General features: G+C 44.4%; 1 protein-coding gene across 13 annotated transcripts in view; it reads right to left on the bottom strand.

Moving 5' to 3' along the window:
* Positions 1-20,752, bottom strand: part of GIT2 (GIT ArfGAP 2) — a 2,415,297-nt gene that overhangs the window by 1,439,404 nt on the left and 955,141 nt on the right. For all 13 annotated transcript variants that reach the window (XM_069619395.1, XM_069619396.1, XM_069619398.1 and 10 more), the window contains one exon: positions 14,703-14,775. In XM_069619395.1, the coding sequence (XP_069475496.1) occupies positions 14,703-14,775 (73 nt within the window). The remainder of the gene's footprint in view (positions 1-14,702; positions 14,776-20,752) is intronic.

The raw sequence follows: 20,752 nt of genomic DNA, 5'->3' as shown, positions 1-20,752 counted from the left end.
AAACTGCAACCACTGGAAACAGAGCAGCAACTGAGGCAATCTCATCTGTAGCTGGACCTACGGAACCACAAGAATGCAGGAGGCTATGAGACCAAGCAGACGCAGAAGGCTGAGGCAGGAACTTTTTTCCTGGGATTGGAGGACATTTACCATCAGAGATGTTCGACACTCGGACTTTGGGCAGAAAGGCTTTGCCTAGGAGAGTGTTAAAGACCACTCATGAACCGGAGGAACGGGGACAGCGAAACATGTGACTCTTTGAAATTCAAAATTCAGTGAAAACCTAAGTTGTGCAACAGGAAGCGCGTGCAAAACAAATGTATCAACGTCTGGTCAGAGAAACGAGCTTTGACAAGCCAGTCATTCAGGCAACGAAAGACATGACATCCCTCCCTTCTGAAGCAAACTGCTACCTGTGTCGAATCCAAGGAATTTGTCCCTTCACCCCAAGGGGGAGCCACTCAATTTGAAACTAGGGAGGTGAGCCTGCTATGCAAAGTATTTCATAGGGGATCGGACAGCGTGATCTCACTGGGGTTGATAAGTACTCTCCAATGAGCAAGTCTGTAACACCTCCACTACCACCAATGTCCAAAAGGCTTATTGCATACATGGGAGCTGATAACCATATAAAAGATAAGAGACAAGTAGTATGTGTGAAGGAGGCGGGATGAAAACTTTGTAAAACCGGTCTCTCAAAAAGAGCATCATCTCCATGGGCTACAACCAGGCAATAGTGTTTGGCGAAGGTATGCAGCAAGGACGAAGTTGCCGCTCTGCAGATGTCTCTCACAGCCCCCCCCTGTAATGTAATTGGTTATTTATAACACGCTTAATACCCAGAGGTTTCTAAGTGCAGACCTGAGAATTCCTTCAGGAATTGGGCCATACATGGGATCGTAAAAAAAGACCCCTGCTCTGGAGACCTTTTGAAAACAGACAAAGCCGCCAAGTATCCTTTGACTGTTGCAACCTGAAAGCCTGATGAGGCCAGTGACAGAAGGAGCTCCATCACTGCAGTGGTGGGGCAAGAGATAGGGTTAATCTTGCATTCCCTGCACCAGAGGCCTCAAATCTTCTCCACCTGTACACGTACAGCGATCCGGTTGATGGTCTACATGCGGCAAAAGCACCTCAAGTAACCCCTCCGAGAAGTCCCAGTCATCATACCTTATCCTCTCAAGAGCCACGCAGGTAGGTTGAAATTCTGGGTTTGGGTGGAGTTCCCGAACGTCCAACAGATAGGAGATCCGGCTGACAAGGCAATTGGAGAGGTGGGCAGATGGCCAAGTTCAGAAGTTCTGAGTACTACATTCTGCTCGTGTTAGCAATATGTATTAAAATGGTAGGCTTTTTAACATAGGTTCCCTTAACAGATAACAGCGTACATGTGCTTTTTAAAGAAGCACTTACCATGCAAAAACATAAAATGTCCTTTTCAGGATTCAGCTGTTGACACATGCTCTCGAAGCAGGCACAGTGTGTAAGGTTAAACTACAGCAGGAGTTCAATTTTAACTCTGAGTGAATGGCCTGTTGTAATACTATACGAGTTGTAAATGTATGAAGATGTTCCTTTTGTCAATGAGGGGAGGAGGAGATGAGGAGACTCAGATGGTTGTTTGAAAACCAGTCTGGGCACGCTGCAGCAGAATTAACCTGTCTCTCTGAGCTGTAAACCAACATTCTGTTCCAGTGTTTCATTTTGCCTCAAAGTTATTTTCTGAACACAGGCGGGAATACTAGAAGTATTTTCTCACACTCGCCCAATCTGGGAAGATCAAGATCAGAGATGCTCGGAACCTCCTCAACCTCATGACAGCCCACACACAGAATGACGGGAATCAGAGGGAAGGTATAGTAGAGGTCGAAGACCCACACCATCAAAGATGCATCCCCCAGTACACCTCTCTGGGAATTCCCTTAAGAAAAACTGTTTGCACTTCCTGTTGGACTCCTTGGCAAACAGATCTACTGTCGGGGTACCTCACTAAGCGAAGATCTCCTCTAGGACTACCTGGCACACATCTCACTCGTATGCGACCATGCTCTGCCTGCTCAGAGCATCCACCAATCCATTCTCCATCCCAGTCAGATGTACCACAGGGTGGGGAGTCATAATGTCGAAAAATAAATGTCGACAGACAAAAATGTCGACAAAATAATGTTGAAAAAAAAAATGTCGACTTTCATTTTCTTTAATTATATATTTATTTTAGGGGTTCGGGAGTAAAAAAAAAGGGAAAAATAAAAAAAAAATAAAAAAAAGGGGGGCTGGGGGGGAACCCCCCCATTTCGAAAAAAAAATGCATTGAAAAAAAAGTCGACATTTTTTTTTTCGACATTTTTTTTTCGACTTTTTGACTGTCGACATTTTTGTTGTCGACATTATGACTATAAAAAATATTCTCGCGTAGTGCTTCACCCATAGTTCTTCTGGTATTGTGTTTTTTATAATGGCACCTTGTGGAGATGAGATGTTATTCAGGTAGGACCAAAATTCACTTGTATTTCTGTTGGCTAACGTTTTCATCATGCTTTCCGCATCGCGTTGCAGCATTATGTGTTTGTGACTGAGAAGCCAGTTCTTGTAGGTTTGTTTCAGGGTTTTTGCCGTGCTTCCATTGCTCAGATCCGGTTTCTTTTTGAGCCGTCTTAGTTCTTTATTCAGTTTTTTTTTCTTATCATGGAGTTCTTCATCCCATACATGTTGGTTCCTGAAGTTTGATCTGGTTTTAGAGAAGTTCTTCTCTCGATATTTCTCTAGAAAGGCTGTATATTCAATGTTCTCTACCACTGATGTTTCTTCAAATGATTTTAGCAGTGAGTTCACTTTGGTCGCGTTTAGTCGTAAACGATTACGTTCCGGTTCAACCGCTAGATCATTTTTGGTAGTATCAGGCAGACTTCTTATATAATGAGTCTCCCAGTATATTTTTACTAGGCTGTGGTCACTATGTTTCATTTTGATGATTTTTAGCTGTGCAGTTTCACTTTTCAGTCTTTCGTTTGAAAACATATAATCTATTGTGGAGCGTAGCTCATTTCTTCGCCAAGTTGGACGAGGCGAATATCTCCCATCACTTCTCCATTCAGCATCTGTAGGTTCCATGATTTCATTTCGTTTACCCACAGATTGGTTGCATGTTCTCTGTCTGTTTCCTTCACGTCTCGTCCACTTGGCAAGCAATTTATGTTGAGATCGCCACATATTAAGATATTTCCGTCTTTTTCCGTCCTCTTAATGTTGCACATAATTTCTGAGATAGTTTCGATGAATGCCTCAGCTTTGTTTGCGGCATGTTGCCAATAGACATTTATCAACATAAGTAAATTCTCGTTTTCATTGCAATTATCGGTAGTTTGATCCTGGATACTTGTATGTACGATGAAACATTAGTTGTAGATAAGATATGTATGCCACTTTTAATTTTTGCTAATGTCAACATTCCCGACATGGGTCGTCCCTTTTTCTTTTTTATTGCCTGATTGAAAGCAATCTCAAAACCATCTGCAATTGGAATATCAGTTAGCCATGTCTCTTGCAGGCATAATAAGTCAATATCTTTTAGTTCACTTGGGATTTCACTCAGCAAATGCATGTAGCCTCTTGTGTTTCATGAGGCTATGCATATCTTTCCTGACTCGTATGACTTTCGGCATTAGCTGATATTATGGTTATTGATGGTTTTCGCAACCCATGTCCAATCGAGGTCCTCAGTTCTCGAATCGGATTTCCTCGGGCCTTGGGTATCAGAGTGTCTACTTCTTGTTCCAGTTGGCACACTCTTCAATTCTTCGTTCTCAGAGATTTCCCTCTCGGGGGAGACATGTTTGTTTTTCGGGACGTTTTCTTCTACCTCGCTTGCGGATGTTTTATGTTCCGCTTGTTTGTAGTCCGAGAAGGATCTTTTTTTCCCTTGTTGGTTGTCTCTCCTTTGGGTCACCAATCTCATTTATGTCAAACCCTAGGGAGTTGAAGATAGCACCAGTCTGTAAGAGGGAGTCTCGAATGAGTTTAGAGGCTATATGAAGTATCACACGGTCATTATATTTTTCATCCTCAAATTCGACTACTTGGATATCTTCAGAAGCCACTGTTCTAAGTTGCGGAATGTGATGTATTAGTTTCATCACATTTTTTCTATTTAGTAAGAGACCATCTTTTTCTCTCACTATTCGCTCCACTCGCAGGAGGTATTTCCCTGATTTCGTGGAGTGCCGATTTTGAGGACAGGGCTCCTTCTTGGGCATTTTATTTATTTTTGCATTGGTCTGGGTTTTCTCAGACATTGCTTGGCTTAAGTCAGAAGGTATCTTTGAATCCATCATAAGTCCCTGCGTATGTGGCGACGGAATTGACTCAATTAAGTTAGCATCTTTATCTCTGGAGTTTATTTCCGTGATGATCTTGGGGGTGATAAGTCCGGCATCCATTAGGGCCATCTTGGCTTCCAAAGCCTCAAATTCTTGTTCATACTTCCACAGATCCTGGTTTCGGGATATAAGTTTTGAGGTGGAGTATTCCTGGTTGTTACTGGCTATGGTTAGCGCTCTTTTCTCCTCTAGCGTTATACATGTTGCTGGGACTTTCGCTGCAAATTTTCGAAGGGAACTATCTTGCTTTACTAGTTGCCTGGTGACACATTTTTGCTAATGCTCAGATTCATTCATTGTCGCCCCCCTGATTTTACCAGTTGGAATATCTTGGGGGATACGGGGCTTCTTACAATTTTTCTTGCCCTCAGATAATTTCTCTTCATGCGATGTAGATCTGAGGTCAATGCTAATTACAGCTTCTGCTGTTATACACTCTTCGTTCGGGAGTGGATTAGGAGTCTCAAACCAGCTGTCACTTTCGCTCTGCTCGTATATAGAGAGATCTAATAGATCTTCTAGAGAGTTTTCCTTCTCCGTCATTGTACTTTTTTCGCCTTCATGGCTCACCTGTTGCTCAGCAGGTGGATTTGGCTTTTGTGTGCTAGGGTGATTAGTGATGGCTCCAGAGAGTTGCTTAGTAGTAGTTGTAATACTAAAGCCTTTTATATTTCGTAGAAAAGAACGCACACTAGATCGTTGTTGGTTTTTACGATTTCTCATGTTCTTTGGTTTTTTTCGAGGCCATCATCACCTCTGTTTTTTTTTTTTGGATCTCTGATTTTTTGGGATCGAAGATTGGAAATACAACTTTTGAACTTGCTATGGACTGCTTTTGTGACGCTGCTTCAGTGTCTTTCAAGTCGCAGCCTGGGGCTGGATTTAAGAGGTCCTGATCCGTCAATATGGACTGCTTTTGTGAGGCTGCTTCAGTATCTTTCAAGACACTGCCAGTAGCTGGATTGGGGTGGGCCTGATCCAGCAAGGTAGCTTTAAAGTCTGGCAGTTATACTGATAGCAGGGCTTTATTAGACTGGGTCAGATCTATTTCCACAATGGAGCTATCACTGACAGGTTGCTCCAGTGTAGCTTCCTGGACTCTTTTCGAAGAGGCTGCCGGAGAGTGGTCTAGATCTATATTAACAGTAATGGTAAATCCTTCCTCAGCTTCCTTGGTTCTTTTTAATTTGTGTTTACATTTGGACGGAGGATCATTCATCCATCCATTATCCTGACGAGTCTTTTGTGTGTTTAAGTTTGAGTCTTTATCAATCTCAGTTTCCACAGTTTGTTTAGCCACTTGTAGTGTATTAATTACAGATGTTATCTCCTCACGCACGTCAGTACATTCACCGTTCTGTTTCACTGTCTGCTCCATAGGAACGGGGTTCATTTTTTGCTGTTTTAGCAAGGCAATCGCTTCTCGTGCTACGTCTGCAAACAGTCGTTTATCAGTTGCACTGTTCTTTGTGTGTTCTATTATAATCTTCACATTTGCCTCAGATTTTAGATTTTCATGTGACAGCATTTGTTGGGTTCTCGTCAGGTCTTGGTCTACGGTTCGCATTTTGGTGTTCATCATGGCCAGGAGTGTTGTTTGGTCCTTTATATTGTCATTCAATTGTTCGTATAGCTTCATATATGGTGACATCGATATCGTATGCGCAGCCATTATTAGTGTGTTTAATTCTCTGGTGATTTCTTTATTTAGGCATTCTGCCAAATTTTGAGTCTGGGTTTTTCTTTTTTTTCCTTGCACTCTTTGGTTTCAGACTGAATGTTTTTAACTTTGGCTTCCAGAGATTGCTTTCTTTGGTAGAAATTTTGTCTATGTTAGGACCAGCTGTCAGGATTGATGTTAAGCATGAGTCATCCCCAAGTTCGTCTCGACCGGTTAAGTGTCCTTCTTCAGTATGTCTCTTCTGGGATACAAACAGTAGATCAGTTAGGTCATCATTTAACGAGTTGTTTTTTTTTCTTTTCGTCATGGGTTTTAGCCATGGGTTCCGTTTTTCAACAAACACCCATGTACTCGGTAACTGCTTTGGGATATTCCTCGGTAAAGACATGTTTGCATCTACAACCAACTGGGGTGCTGTTGGAAATTCCATAGAAGATGTTTCTACATCATTATGAGAGGTTTGCTGACTTGTCGATCTCGTGTTTATTTCGATTAAGTCTTTGAGTATTTTATCAGCTGTGGCAATCGAGCTTCACCGGTTTGGGCTCCTTGCTTCCTTGGTAGTAGTGGCAGTAGTACCTGATGATTCCTGTGTTTGTGATTCATCTACATTATTACCGATGTCTGTTACAAGATCAACTGCCATATTTCTATTATCTTCTGCCAAATCGCTTTTCTCGGCTTGAGTTGGAGGGCTGTGATTATGCAGGTATAACTCATGGCTACTAAGTAGCTGTCCTGCAGTGCCAACAGTTTCAGCTTGATTGCACTCCTTCGCTTTCGTATGGTCTTTGTCCTGATCCCGCATGCAGCTCTCTGTGACTAATAAAGATCTCGTCGCCGTCTGCTCTACATCTTCATATGGGTGAACTTCTGTTGTGGCAACCATTTGATGTATATTTGGATCTATGTCTCACTCCGTGACTGAGGAATCAAATTCTGAGAATGCTGCCGGATAAACCTCCAGATGCATCTCGGACACAGCGCGACTTATAGCCCTTACATTCTCTTCTTCTAGGATCGTACCATAGGGAAAACAAGGTGTATGGACTGTCTTCGGTGTTCTAGTGACATCATGTGGGGGTGAGTTGTTTGCCTGGCAATCAAAAAGAATTCCAGAGCTGGATGATGAGATTGAAGTACACGTTCTTTTACGAGATCTGTAACCACTTGCCAGGGATGTTGTGAGTAGTTCGACAGGCTCGCTTCCTCCAGAGGCCAGAAAGCGACGCTGCCGTCTAGTGAGCGGATGTACTCCCCCATCTTCACTACTGGATTGAGACTGAACAGCGACATCGGTCAAAAGGAGCCCTGAGGGTCCCGGCTCCATCCTGGCCATTAGGGGCCTGCTTCTTGTTATGAGAGAAAGAGTCGTGTGCACACATGGCCACACTGGCGTTGCAGGTAACACTTAGCTTCACACTGCAAATTATTGTAACACGTAACAGGATTACCTGTAAATTCACTGTGCCACAAGTAAAATAAGTGAATTCGGTTGAGATCAAAGAGCTAAACTCTGCAGTCTCCCAACCAGTATTCGAGCCACCAGCGCCTAACAGTCGCTCAACAGTCACTGGGCTTTACTCCTGACGGGCTTAACCATCCTTATCAGCCAGATCATAGCATTCTGAGATGCACAGAATGATCTGCCTTGACAGGGTCTGCTTGGCCACAGCCCTGCCAGAACTGGCACCATCATGACCAACAAAAAGCTAGTCATCTTTCCTGGACTGCATTGAGAATAAGTGGGCACCACTAGCTCATAAGTAATAATAAACAGTTCTACAAAATCCAAAATATTATAACATTTTATATATCACATACAAGATTGCACATGTGTGAAAACACTCAATCAAGAAGAAAAACGAATGAACCTCCCAAGGTACTGGATGTACTCCTGTGGATCAAAATCTACACAACAATGTATCCAAATGCTAATGAGAAAATGATTTAGACTGTTTCTGGTACAGCATGTAGAGCTACTGGCTACCTGGGCACAAAGCAGTGCTTGGTTTGGTGGACGGAGTAAGAATTTAGTTTTCAATGGTTACCATGAACCGAACGGAGGACAGCTTTTCCAAAGCTTCCATCCTGACCGAGGGAAGACTCAAGGCAGTAATGCTTTGTGAACATGTGAATAGTAGACCACATTGCTGCCTCACAAATGTTTTTGATCTTTTTGTCAAAGACTGACCCAGTTTGTGACCTGCATAGCCCATAAAAAGCTGATCATCGATACAAAGTTTGGATAGTCTAGATATCTAAAAGCTCAGCGGTCTGCGTGGATCCAATAAATGTAATCTCTCCTCCTGTTTACCAGGATGAGGTGGAGGATAGAAAGTAGGCAATACAATGTCCTGCCCTACATGAACTTCTGAAATAATTTTGGGCGGAAATGAAGGCTTAACCCTCAGAACAACCCTATCCTTGTGAAAGATAGTAAAGGGTGGCTTGGATGATAGTGCCTGCAATTTACTCCCTCCATGGGCTGAAGTTAATACTACCAAGAGAATGGTTTTAAATGTTAACAACCTTAACAGACATGAATGTAAAGATTCAAGGGGTGCACACATTAGAAATTAGAAACAGGAACCTGGAAAGGAGATGGGGGGGAACACATTGGTGAGTCCCTTTAGAAAATGTGTCACCAGTGGGATTTTGAAATATGAACTCTGATGAGTGCTTAAGGATGGATAGCACTGCCAAATAGCCCTTAATCGTTCCAACCTTGAGCCCCAGATTGGCTAAGGATAGTAGAAAAGATAACACTTCTGATGTTATGCATAGAAACGGGTCTACATTCTTGTCTTTGCACCAACTGCAGAATTTGTTCCAACGGTACAAGGACTTTGTTGCTGGCAAAATCTCCATTACGTCATCTGGGAGGTCCCAATCCTTGTATCTCAGCCTCTCTGAAACCTCACGTGAAGGCCTAGAGGCAAGGAGCCCACAACACCGCATTTGTGAAGGTTCTACATGGCAACTGTGTTGTCTGTCAGGACCCGCACAGTCTTGCCCCCATTCTGTGGGGAGGAAAGCTACGAGGGCCAGCCCGATGGTGCTCAACTCCAGCAAATCTATGTGTTTCTGGCGTTCTGACGAAGACCACAGGTTCAGTGAGTCATATACATATACCGCTGAAATCGCCCTTACCATATACAACAACAAACTGCACCAATTAGGGTGATAAAGGCCAGTATTGGCACACGACTCTGGTATGTATCCCTCCAAGAATAAACATAAGGGTACAATTATGGAATCCTTTGCCAACCAAGGGAAGCCACGAATGCCAGACACAAACACAGACACAAGCTCCGGTACAGGCGCTGCAACCGGACCATCAGGAAAACAGTGCTTATGGGCCAGAGCTGCTCTGAGTTCCTCTTTGGAGAACAAGATTGAGGAGGTGAAGATGGACATGGAACTTCTTCGCCAATATGTGCGGTCGCTTGAAGAGAGAGTGACCCCAATGGAATCATTGTTGTAGGACACTGCTACAACTACTGAAGATCTGGCCACCCGGATATAAACACTGGAGTTGAGGAATGTTATGCTGGAACGGAGGACTCAAGGGTCGGTCTCGTAGAAACAATGTACGGGTGCTGGGACCTCCAGAAGGCACTGAGGGCCGGGACCCAACGACCTACATCAAAAATCTGCTACTTCAGGAAGTGGGACCTGGGAAATTGTCACAGGGATTTGCTGTTGAGGGAGGACATCGATAATTCCAAAAGAGACCCCCACCTGGATCGTAAACCAGTCCAATCATAGCTAATATACTGAACTTCAGAGACCGGGAAGTGATTCTCCAGTTGTCAAGGGAGGATGGGAAAACAGAGAGGTAGCTCTAATATTGCAATGTATCCAGACTATACCCCTTAGTACAACAACAGAGGAAAACGTTTGTGCCAGTCAAGGCGAGGCTCTGCCAAATAGGGACTAAATGCATGCTTATGTATCCAGCATGACTGAAGGTACTGTATAACGGGAAGGCACACTTATTCGAAAGCCCAGAAGCAGCGAACATTTGGATGGAAAATATTAATTTAGAAGCTAAAGGAAATGCAGAGGTCTCGAGCAGAGGGACTCCGACCCATCAGGAGATGGATCACAAACGGACGACTGAACCATGCAAGGAACCTTCATTGTTTTGGGGTGCCACTGAACTGAACAGTCGAGCTGCACAAACAATCCTAGGTGTCACTTGCGAGTATTAGTACCATATGATTAGATATACCCAGAGCAGGGACACACAGGAGACCAGCACAGGGAATTGAATCTGCAGTGACCATATTACATACCGCCAGGATAAGCAGCACATCAGTGGGGGCGGGCATGGTCGTCTACTGTGAGATGCTCAGACCATCCCAGTCCATATGGACAGTCGAAACCTATTTGTTGCAGACTCATTACACTGGTACCTGCTGGCAATGGTGTACTCGGAAGGTACCGGTGAGTCTGAACGGAGAAACTGTTGGGCACTGTTTGTACCCCACCTTTAGGGGTTTATTGTTGTTGTTTTGCTTGATATACCCAATTTGGGGAATGAAGTTTGCAATGTATTTGATTGACCTTGAGGGTACTTGGGCGGAGGAAATCCTTTGTCCCTTGCAAATATGGTAGCAACATGTATGCTGTCATGGAAACGTGGGTGCCAGGTGTGTTTCACTGGATGGCGAATTGTATTTGTTGTGCCCTTCACCATGGCTGCACAGAAATAACATAACCGGTTATGACACAAATTAAACTAATGACTTGGAATGTGAGGGGTCTTGGAACCTATATGCGCAGGAAAAGTGTAAAATTCTATTTACACTGCAAAAAGGTTTCTATTGCTCTCCTTCTGGAAACCAACTTAATGGCAGAGGATCAAGAGGCTGTCATAAACCGTTGGGGTGGGACAGGCTATGGTGCCACATATTCTTAATGTGCTAGAGGAGTACTTATATGGATCGTTGACCATTTGCCATTCCAATTATCAGACTTGGACAGGAATCGGGAAGCAAGCCACATCATTTTGAGGGGCTAGCTTGGTAACAAAGAAACATCCATAGTAAATTCTTATTTTCCAAATCATATGATACCTTCCCACATTCGGGTACTGTGCACCCATATTGTCTCAAAACGCAATGCTTTCTTCGTATGGGGCGTTGATCTTGACTGTGTACGGGACACGATGCTAGATCGATCTGCACATCCCCGAAGTGGCCCCTCACCAGCTACTAAAACTCTGAATAACGCAATAACTAACTTAAATTGCACCCTAGAATAGACTATTTTCGCGGGGGCTGGATAGCTGACCAAATTTGTCAGTGCAGAATACATGGGCCGCACAGTATCCAATCACTTACCCTTAGTGGTTACATGGAATAATGGAACATCCAGAACTCCTATCCCCGCATGGCGGACACCCACGGAAGCCCTGTTGGATCCCCTTTTTAGAGAACAGCTTTGCACAAAATTGGTCTCCTTTTTGGAAGGCAGCATTGGAAGCGTAGATAGTTTGAGGACTGTTTGGGTAACTTTGAAAGTGGTGGCCAGGGGGGACATTATTGCTGGCACCAGGGGCATCTGCAGGAAGCTGAGCGAGGAGCTGGAACCTTTGGAGGGCAAAATATGCACTCTTGACTGCACCCTGGCCTACAGTCAGTTGAAGGAGAGTTAAAGGAGACTAGGTCCCAATGTTTACTGGCATGGAAGAGACTGTCAAGGTTTGACTATGCCACACAAACAGCTTGGGCGCACACTGAAAGTGATAAAACAGGGAGACTATTAGCTTGGCTGTGCAGGCGAGAGCCGCCTAGACCCCTGTCTACGTTATTATATGAGGTTGGGGCTCTGTGGTGGGGTCAGGGGGTAATCAATGACATATTTGCTACTTATTATGCTAAACTGTATAAACATGACTTACGAATACCCCCTGAAATTATTGCAGAGGTCTTCGCACTGATCTGACTCCCGAAACTTACTGTCAATCAAAGAGATCTTATGGATTGACCCTTCACCCCAGAGGAGCTGGGTGAGGCGATAGCTTCCCTTTCCACAAACAAAACGATGCGGAGCGATGGCCTCCCGGCAGAATTTTATAAAACATATTACACCTTCCTGGCCCCTGTACTATTAAAGGTATTTAATGAGGCTTTTGACAAGGGCGTACTTCTGGCCACCATGCGGGAAACACTGGTAATACCTATCCTTAAAGGCTGGAAAGCCAGCAGAGACACGTGACTCGTACAGCCCCCTAGCTATGCTGAATTAGGATATGAAAATACTCACTACCATATTAGCGGTGCGCATCTACAGGTGCATTTCAACCCTGATACACACTCACCAAAATGGGTTTGTGCCTGGTCTTAACACTACCCTGAATCTGAATAGGCTGCAGCACATTATCAACCAAACTAACTACTGCACTGAATCTATGTAGTGGCGTCGTTGACGCCATCAAGGCTTTCGATTCAGTATACTGAGAGTGGATAATTGCAGTACTACAACATTTTGGGTTTGGAGGGAATTTAATTCGCTGGGTGAAACTCTTATATAACTCCCCAACAGCCAGAGTTAGGTCTGGCGGACAGATATCGGGACAATGGGCCATACAAAGGGGAACACGGCAGAGATGACCACTCTTGCCCATGCTCTATATAGTAGCTTTAGAGCTGCTGGCTGTATATTTGAGGCAGGAATATTTGGAGGCAGGTTTTAAAATTGGTGGATCAACACACCTTATTTTGTTATATGCAGACGACATACTGCTCTATTTGTGTGAACCACAACATAATCTATCAATGGTATTGGATGTCCTGGATGATTTTGCCACGTTATCAGGGATTTCCTTTAGCAAACAGAAATCATGTCTTTTTCCCCTGGCGGGACTACGGGATAAAGACATAACATTGTTACCTGAATGGGGACTGAAATGGGAGACGCATTTATTTAAATATCTTTTGTAACCTTGAAGGCATATTTTGGGACTTTTTGTGGGTCCCAAAAAGGCATAGACTGGCACTCAATGTTTTATCCATGCCATATGGGGAGAAGGGGTACAATTTCCACACCTGGAACTCTACAACTTAGCCGTGCAACAAAGTTTTTTTGCAAAATGGTTGTCAGATGAATTTACATCAGAGCACTACTTGCTCCATACACTGGTGAGACCTGCTTGGCTCAGGGAGACCCCTTTGATCCCGACAAATCTGACTGACCCTCAGCCCCTGATATTACAAGTAGGAAGACAGATTTGGCCTAGAACACTAAAGTTACTTCAGTTGCAACATCCCTACTCCCCCAATGTCCCAATTCTGGCAGACATATGTGTTCACCCAGATGAGCTAAATGCTATTCTATGCTGGGAGAAGGTGGGCATAACCACATGGGGTGATATGTACGAAAAATGATTATTCAGGGATCTGGGCAGCCTTACGCAATCGGAGGGGTTACCTAGAGGATAACTAATGAGGTATATAAGGGTGGCAAAGGTAGCGAAAGGTAGGCTGCTGAGCCACTGGAGAATGCTTTTTTGGCCCCAATGTATGCACTGGATGGATGTGCTAAGTTTTGTCAAGAATGTGTCCCGCAATGCTAAATACAGATTAATCCAAATGAATGTGCTTCATCGCACATATATGACCCTCAGCAGAGACCCCAAATTTAAAGTTGGCGCACCTTCCACCTGCCCTTGGTGTAACGGAGATGATGGTCATCTTATGCATATGCTTTGGACATGCAGGGTGGTACAGCGCTTCTGGTCCCGAATTAAGCAGGTTTGTGAGGATGCTGGAATTACCAGGTATAGCTGGAATCCACTTGAATGTCTACTGGGCATATACCCTAGATCGCACAAACAAAAACAGGTCTCTAAGTTTATGCAGCTAGTATGCATACTAGCTAAAAGGTGTCTGGCAATGTCACAGAAATCTAAAAAGGGGCCGCAGTTTGACGTATGGTTTAGAGAACTTGGTGCAAAGCTGAAACAAAAGCATGGTTTGGGACGATACAGATATATAATGATGACACAGTAGTTAATGTTGAGGCTTGGGAAGCCCTTACTGAATCTGTACTTTACCCTTCAGATGGCAAACCACCTCGAATGCCATCCATTTATATTTACTTATCTTCCTTTCCTTTCACTAATGTATAAATTGGAATACCGAGTCCTTAGACTTCTTCACAGGCGTGCCCACCATGGAAAACTTGACTGGCTTATACCAGATCCCCTGGGTTACTCACTAATAACCAGCAACTATTTGTGCCAGCCATGCAAGCACTACTTAACTGTTTGAAATGTTATGTATATTGGTTGAACTGTTTTATGCTGAATGAAACATCATACATTGACAGCTGTATTGTACATTGACTAATGATCATGCAATTGTGTAACAAAACAATAATTTCACCAATACACACATTTAAAAGATATAAATATTTGTTTAAGTGGTTCTCTCCATTCACATCTTGGATAAAGTGAAAATTGTCATATTAGGTTATCATTACTGACTCGTGCTTGAACGGAAAGAAAAGGTTGATGGAAACAAGGGACTTAAAAAAAGAAGACATTTAAAAATGGATACTAAAGAAAAATGTCACATGCATCATGAGTGATAGAGTGGGTTCCTTTACTAATGCAAGCAACCATAACTCATTACCTGCATCTGTCTCCCTTCTGTCAACTTCATCATACACATCCATGGCAAGTTCTTCAAATAAGTGATTAGTCAACTGAAACATAAATAAGAAAATGAGTGTTAATAATTAAATTGTTAAACATGATTGGGCTCAATAAAAATATTTTGAGCTCTGCAAGGCATAAATTAGTTTCCAAAAATGGATTAGCGAAGTTTGCTAATTAAAATGTTCTGATTAACAAACCCATTTGATTAGCAATCATATACTAATATTTTTAATGTCACCAGACGTTGTTTGTACACAAGACATAAAACTAGCAACAATACAGCAAATTTGTGCACCGCCGAATAAAGACGTTAGTGAGAAAGAGTCAGGCCTTGCAAATTCTTTACAATTCTGCAAGACCTGCAGGTCTAGTAACTTAGTTTACCTATTCGACCTAAGAGAAATGCACTCAACCCTTGGCAACAGATGACAAAACATGTAAATGCGCTTTCTGTAAAACGGTGCAGCGACCCAGAGGCGAACCAGGCACAGTGAAACATTTAATTTATTTACTGCAAAGACAATATTAAATAAAAGTTTCAAACGTCCCCTGCAAATAGTACTCGCCCTTGATAAAATCTACTCGACTATATGAGTGGGCGGGTAGACTTTGCGTTCCCTGGAAGAGTGTCTGTAAAAGGTTAGCTGCATGAATGGACACAAATGAATACGATAAAAAGGCTTTGAAAACAGTTTGGCCACCTCTCATGTTTGTGCTATTATACAAGGCAATCAGAGCAAAGTGAGCTCTGGAGGCTAACTACGGTGGATGGTATTGAAGCTGATCTGTAGATGTACCGACTGGATGGAACTATTGATTGCTACTTTGCGTGCATATCTAGTTTTGTGCATTCATTATGTAAGAGGATGGAAAGTAAAAGAATAAGCAGAGTGGATGGCATAACAGGAAGAGAACTGGACAAGCTAGGTGGACATTTGCAGTTTGTGGCTATCTCACTTTCAGAGTAGCTAGTATAAAGCAGGGTGATAAGATAGAATGTCCAGGTGTATGGGTTCAGCTCATAGGTTGAGCAAAAGTTGCAGATGTATACAACTAGTAGGTTACAGAACTAGGTTTGCCATCAAAAGTATTTGGCTGTGCGATCATGTACATTTTCAAAAAAGTTCACTCATCAATATGATGCATCTTCCCCAATAAAATGAAATCTAGTAGACACCGAGATTTAGATATACTAACCTAAACTTTACTTTAATGCATGGAGACACTGCAGTGTTTTACAGTAGCAATACTGCAATTATGCAAAGAATGGAATTGCATGACTTTAAAAAAATATAAAGTTAACAAATACAGGTCTTCACGAGACAAGATTAGGTTGGCTTAATAAGTGTCACCCAGATTACTTCTGGCTTGCAATTATTTGAAGAAAATCAATTATTGGCTAGCACTCCCTCACAGGCCTTTGGCACTGTTGGGAAGGGGGAACCAGGTGACCATCAACCCTAAAGTAATAAGTATTGAATGTTCAAAGAGAACAATCATTGCATGCCTGAGAGCTACAATCAAATGATTTGTATTGCGAGGTGTGGGGAGGGATACATTGTAGTTCAAAACGAGGGTGGAGACCTTGGAGCCGGATGGCTCGAAGGGGAGTGAGTGAAATGTGTGTGTGTGGTGGTCAGAGTGCCCCAGAACCTCCTTTGTGGCAGTCTTAAAGCCTGCCAGGTGCACAGTATAATGATGACGTAGCATTGTGCTGGGAGTCTAGTTAATTTGTTCTTTGACTTTCGTTGGTGAGAAGATGATCTCTGCAGCACCCACGTGATTGAAGACGGAGAGACTGGGCTGGAACCAATGACCTGGAATCTTTTATGGAGCAGGCTGATCATGTATAGGCGCACACCAACCAGCCGCACAAGTTTTCACTGCACACAATGACGTAACCTATGACGCTGCGTCTCCTTATAAGATTCTGAGTGTACCCTTTTTCAGCAGAATGTTCTTGGCAGCAGAGTTCTACGCTGTTGGACTCATCTTTGTGTGAGATTAAAACTGGTTATCCTTACAAGATCGATTTAGGTCTTTTTTCCCTAGCGGGTTGTATTTGTTCTGGTGTGAGCTTTCAGTGGCATGCCTTCAGCACATAAGAGTGGAGGAGATGATAACTGCAGTGAACAGAGCAAGACAGTGTGGAGAGGGGCCTGAAAGCAATAGAGGAATGCAGGGTGAGCTGTGCTTTCATTTAACAGGGTAACTTAAATAGCTATCTTTGCTACACAAGTGTCAATTTAATTAGCAAACGTACGCAATTGCATAGCAAATTGCTATATAACACTGCTTATTGTATGCCCTGCTCAAGCCAAACATCAAACAAATTGATGGTCACCTCATTGCAAAACCTATGTGCAATGACCATCCATCCGGCAAGACATTTCACAAATTTCACAAATTAATGACTGAGGAACAACGCAGATCCTAACAAAATTCATGAATCTCTCTGAAGATTTTGCTCACAAAGCCAGTTGTGTGTTGCTGCATGCATGGTGACTCTAAGCATTAGCTTCTAGAGTCGACCAATTATGGGAGACAGCAACCCAAGGCCAGGGACATCACCCACGACAAATGCTGGAGCACTGGCTAAGCTGTGTTACAGAATTTCCCTCAGGGAAGAGATGGGGACCCTGCCGGGGCTCCCTGGAACTGCTGCTGGGCTTGGGGATGGTCAAACCACATGGGAGACAGCCGTCCAAGGCCAGGAACATCTCCCCCACCCATCCTGGATCACTGGGTGGGCTGTGTTGCATCATTTCCCCATGGGGAGGGAAGGGGACCCTGCCAGGGGCTCCGTGGTACTGCCGCTGTGCTTGCAGACGGTACACCCACATGGGAAACGGATGCCCACGGCCGGGGACATCACCTCGAACCATCCTGGAGTTCTTGCTGTCCTGTGTTACAGCTTTTCCCCACCAGAGGGTCCCAGCAGTGTGCCAATTCATCCCCGAAGGGAAACGCTGTAACGCAGCCCAGTCAGAACTCCAGGACGGTTGGAGGTGATGTCACCAGCCTTGGACATCCATTTACCATGTGGGTGTACCGCCCCTAAGCACAGCGGCAGCTCCAGGGAGCCCCGGTCCATCCCACCCCGAGGGAAAATCTGTAACGAAGCCCAGCCAGCGTTCCAGGATGGTCGGGGGTGATGTCCCTGGCCTTGGGCGGCTGTCTCCCATTGGTTTGACCATCCCCAAGCCCAGCATCCGTTCCAAGGAGCCTCAGCAGGGTCCCCAACCTTTCCTGGAGGGGGAAGCTGTAAGGCAGGCCATTCACAGCTCCAGGAAAGTCAGGGCCAATGTCCCTGGCCTTGGGCGGCTGTTTCCCATGTGGGTTGACCATCCCCAAGTGCAGCGGCAGTCCCAGGGAGCCCCGGCAGCGTTCCCCTCCCTTCCCAGAGTTACATTTTGTAACACAGCTGAGCCAGAGCTCCAGGATGGTCAGGGGTGATGTCCCTGGCCTTGGGTGGCTGTCTCCCATGTGGTTTGACCACACCCAAGCCCAGCAGCGGTTCCAGGGAGTCCGAGCAGGGAGATCAAGAGTAAGACTGGGACACAGTGGCATCTTTCTTGTTGGTTAGACATTTATTAATTTTAAAAAAGAGGGGTTCGGTAAATCTTAACTATCCCTAACTCTAGGAGGGGTTTCCCTGCCTCAACAAAACTAAGGAGATTTTCACCTTCAGTTCACATGTTGGGGACTTTTCCCCTTTTCCTCCCAATCTCCTGCCAGGGCTTTTTAACATTCAGTTCAACAATGCACATGCAGGGGACCTTTCCCCTTTTCTTCCAATGCCTGGTTTACTCTCCTGCAAGGGCTTTTTCAGACAATTCAATATGTGGGTGCAAATCCCAGATTTACACTTCTCAGCATTAATCACTTTCTTCGACGTCCCTCATGTCTCACTGTTCTTACTGCAGCCTGCTCGCTGGCTCGTAGTCCGTCCCATCGGCTCCTCGGCTCCCGCCTGGTCCCTTTCCTTGCTGGTCAGCTCCTGCTGCCTGAGGCACCAGTGCAGTAAACCTTCCTCTGCCTGACTTCCCTGGACAATGCTCTCGACAGCTTCTCCACTCCGGTCTGCAGCTTGCTTTCCTCCAGTGTTGGGAGAGGCAAGTATCCTGCTCTGTTCAGGTGAACAGCATTTGAATATCCCAGCACCTGTTAATCTTCTCCAACCACTAGAATGCAGCGTTCGCTTCCTGCTTCTAGTGATCTTCATTACTCAAGCCCTCTTCCTCATCTCAGTAATATTAAGTAGAGAGGGGGAATAAATAGGAGTTATCAAGAAAACCAGGTAAAGATCTGTTTTGTTCTAACCACTTTACTCTGTTTGTCCTGCCCCATGTGGTCCTCCCACAGATAGACACCCCCAGGTCAGAGTCAGGTAGCTTCTGCTTTCCCCATGCCACATAAGGGATGTTTTCCTCCAAGGAGGCAGTGACGATATCGCTTGATTCATTAAAGAGTCAACCATTCATTTTAGTTCTTAGATTCCTTAGGTTTAATCCTTAAACCTTCATATTTCTAGCATTCACTAACATCTTTGTGCATTTAAGAAAGTTACTCACCGTAATGACTAACGTACTCATAGCCCATAGTCCCCTTTTCTCCATACTTGTGGCATATTCAGTCCTTAGGACGGGACCAAAGCACTTTTTGGTAGCATCCAAAAACATTGTCCTTTTTTTATTTTTAGGCTGGGCCAGCACGCAATATGGCTCTAGCCACGCATTCCTGAGCCCCACCCAGCGCATCAACCCTTCAGTCCTTTTTTGTCGGCAAGGTCGGTAGACATAGTAGCAATTAAAGTGAACTTTTTGCAGGGGATGGCAGGCAGGCGTATGGATGAAAGGGGACTAGGAATACGTTAGTCATTATGGTGAACAACTTTTTCTTACTCCTACGTTCCGTCACCTATCCTCCATACTAGTGTGAGATTCACAAGCACTGACTGTATAAATGGGTGGATGGACTCAATGCCCCTAGTCAAAGAGGTTTTTGAGGACAGCTTGACCAAACTGAGTGTCAGCGCTGGAACGGAGGCTGAGACAATGTTTGCAGAACACAGAGGGGGAGGCCCAAGTGGCCGCCTTGATGATGGTTTGCCAGGGAACGTACATCTGGAAAGCCACAGAGGCTGCTTTACCCGCATTAGGAGTGTGTGGATGTCATTGGGGCCTGTAGGTCTTGTACTGTGTGGGCTTCAAGGTTGTGTAGGACTAGTTCTGTGTCTGACAACTGATCTGGAAAGAACATCGGTAAGGTGATAGTTTTGTTAATATGAAAATCCGAAATGATTTTAGGGTAGAAAGACGGGTGTGTTCACAGCACCAAATATCCCTATTGAAGGGCATAAAGAGTTCTTCAATACAGAGTGCCTGCAGCACGCCAATCCTTCTTGCTGAAGTGATAGCGACCAAGAAGGCCACCTTCCAGGTGGGCAATTTAAGATGCACTGTTGCCATAGGCTCAAACGGCTTATGACAGAGGGCGTTCAGAACCACACTGAGGTCCCATTTCACCCGAGGAGGCTTGACAGGATGAAAAAGATGCAGCAGTCCAGCAAAATGACATATTATCACTGGGTTTGTGAATGTGAACGAAGAAGAGTCAGTATTTAGGTATGACCTGATGGGCGACATTTATGTACGGCAAGAGTGCAAATGAATGCCAGTGGATGCACGGTCCGAGATAAACGAGAGGACGCTATCCACTGATGCTTGACAGGGGTCGATTTGTTTTTTTAGGCACCAGTGACAGAAGCAGAGCCATTTGGTTTTGTGCTGTGCGTGCTGTGAGACAGCATGGTATCAAGAGAGACACAGACTCAAAAGCAACAGTTCAAAAACCTTTATTGAAAACATTTGTTGGGTAGGTGTAATGCCTAAGGAACAAGTTACTTACCTGTAACTGTTGTTCTCCAGCATGGGTCTGGCATGGATTCACATGCTCATGAATATTCCCCGTCGTCAGGCTGGGAATCCTCAGTAAAGAAAAAATCAGTTTCTGTTTTGTTTC

This window comes from Ambystoma mexicanum, chromosome 10, assembly GCF_040938575.1.
Source record: "Ambystoma mexicanum isolate Mex_15411 chromosome 10, UKY_AmexF1_1, whole genome shotgun sequence".
Taxonomy (NCBI): Eukaryota; Metazoa; Chordata; class Amphibia; order Caudata; family Ambystomatidae; genus Ambystoma; species Ambystoma mexicanum.
The sequence above is the reverse complement of the archived record's forward strand: the minus strand, read 5'-3'. Positions and strand labels throughout refer to the sequence as shown.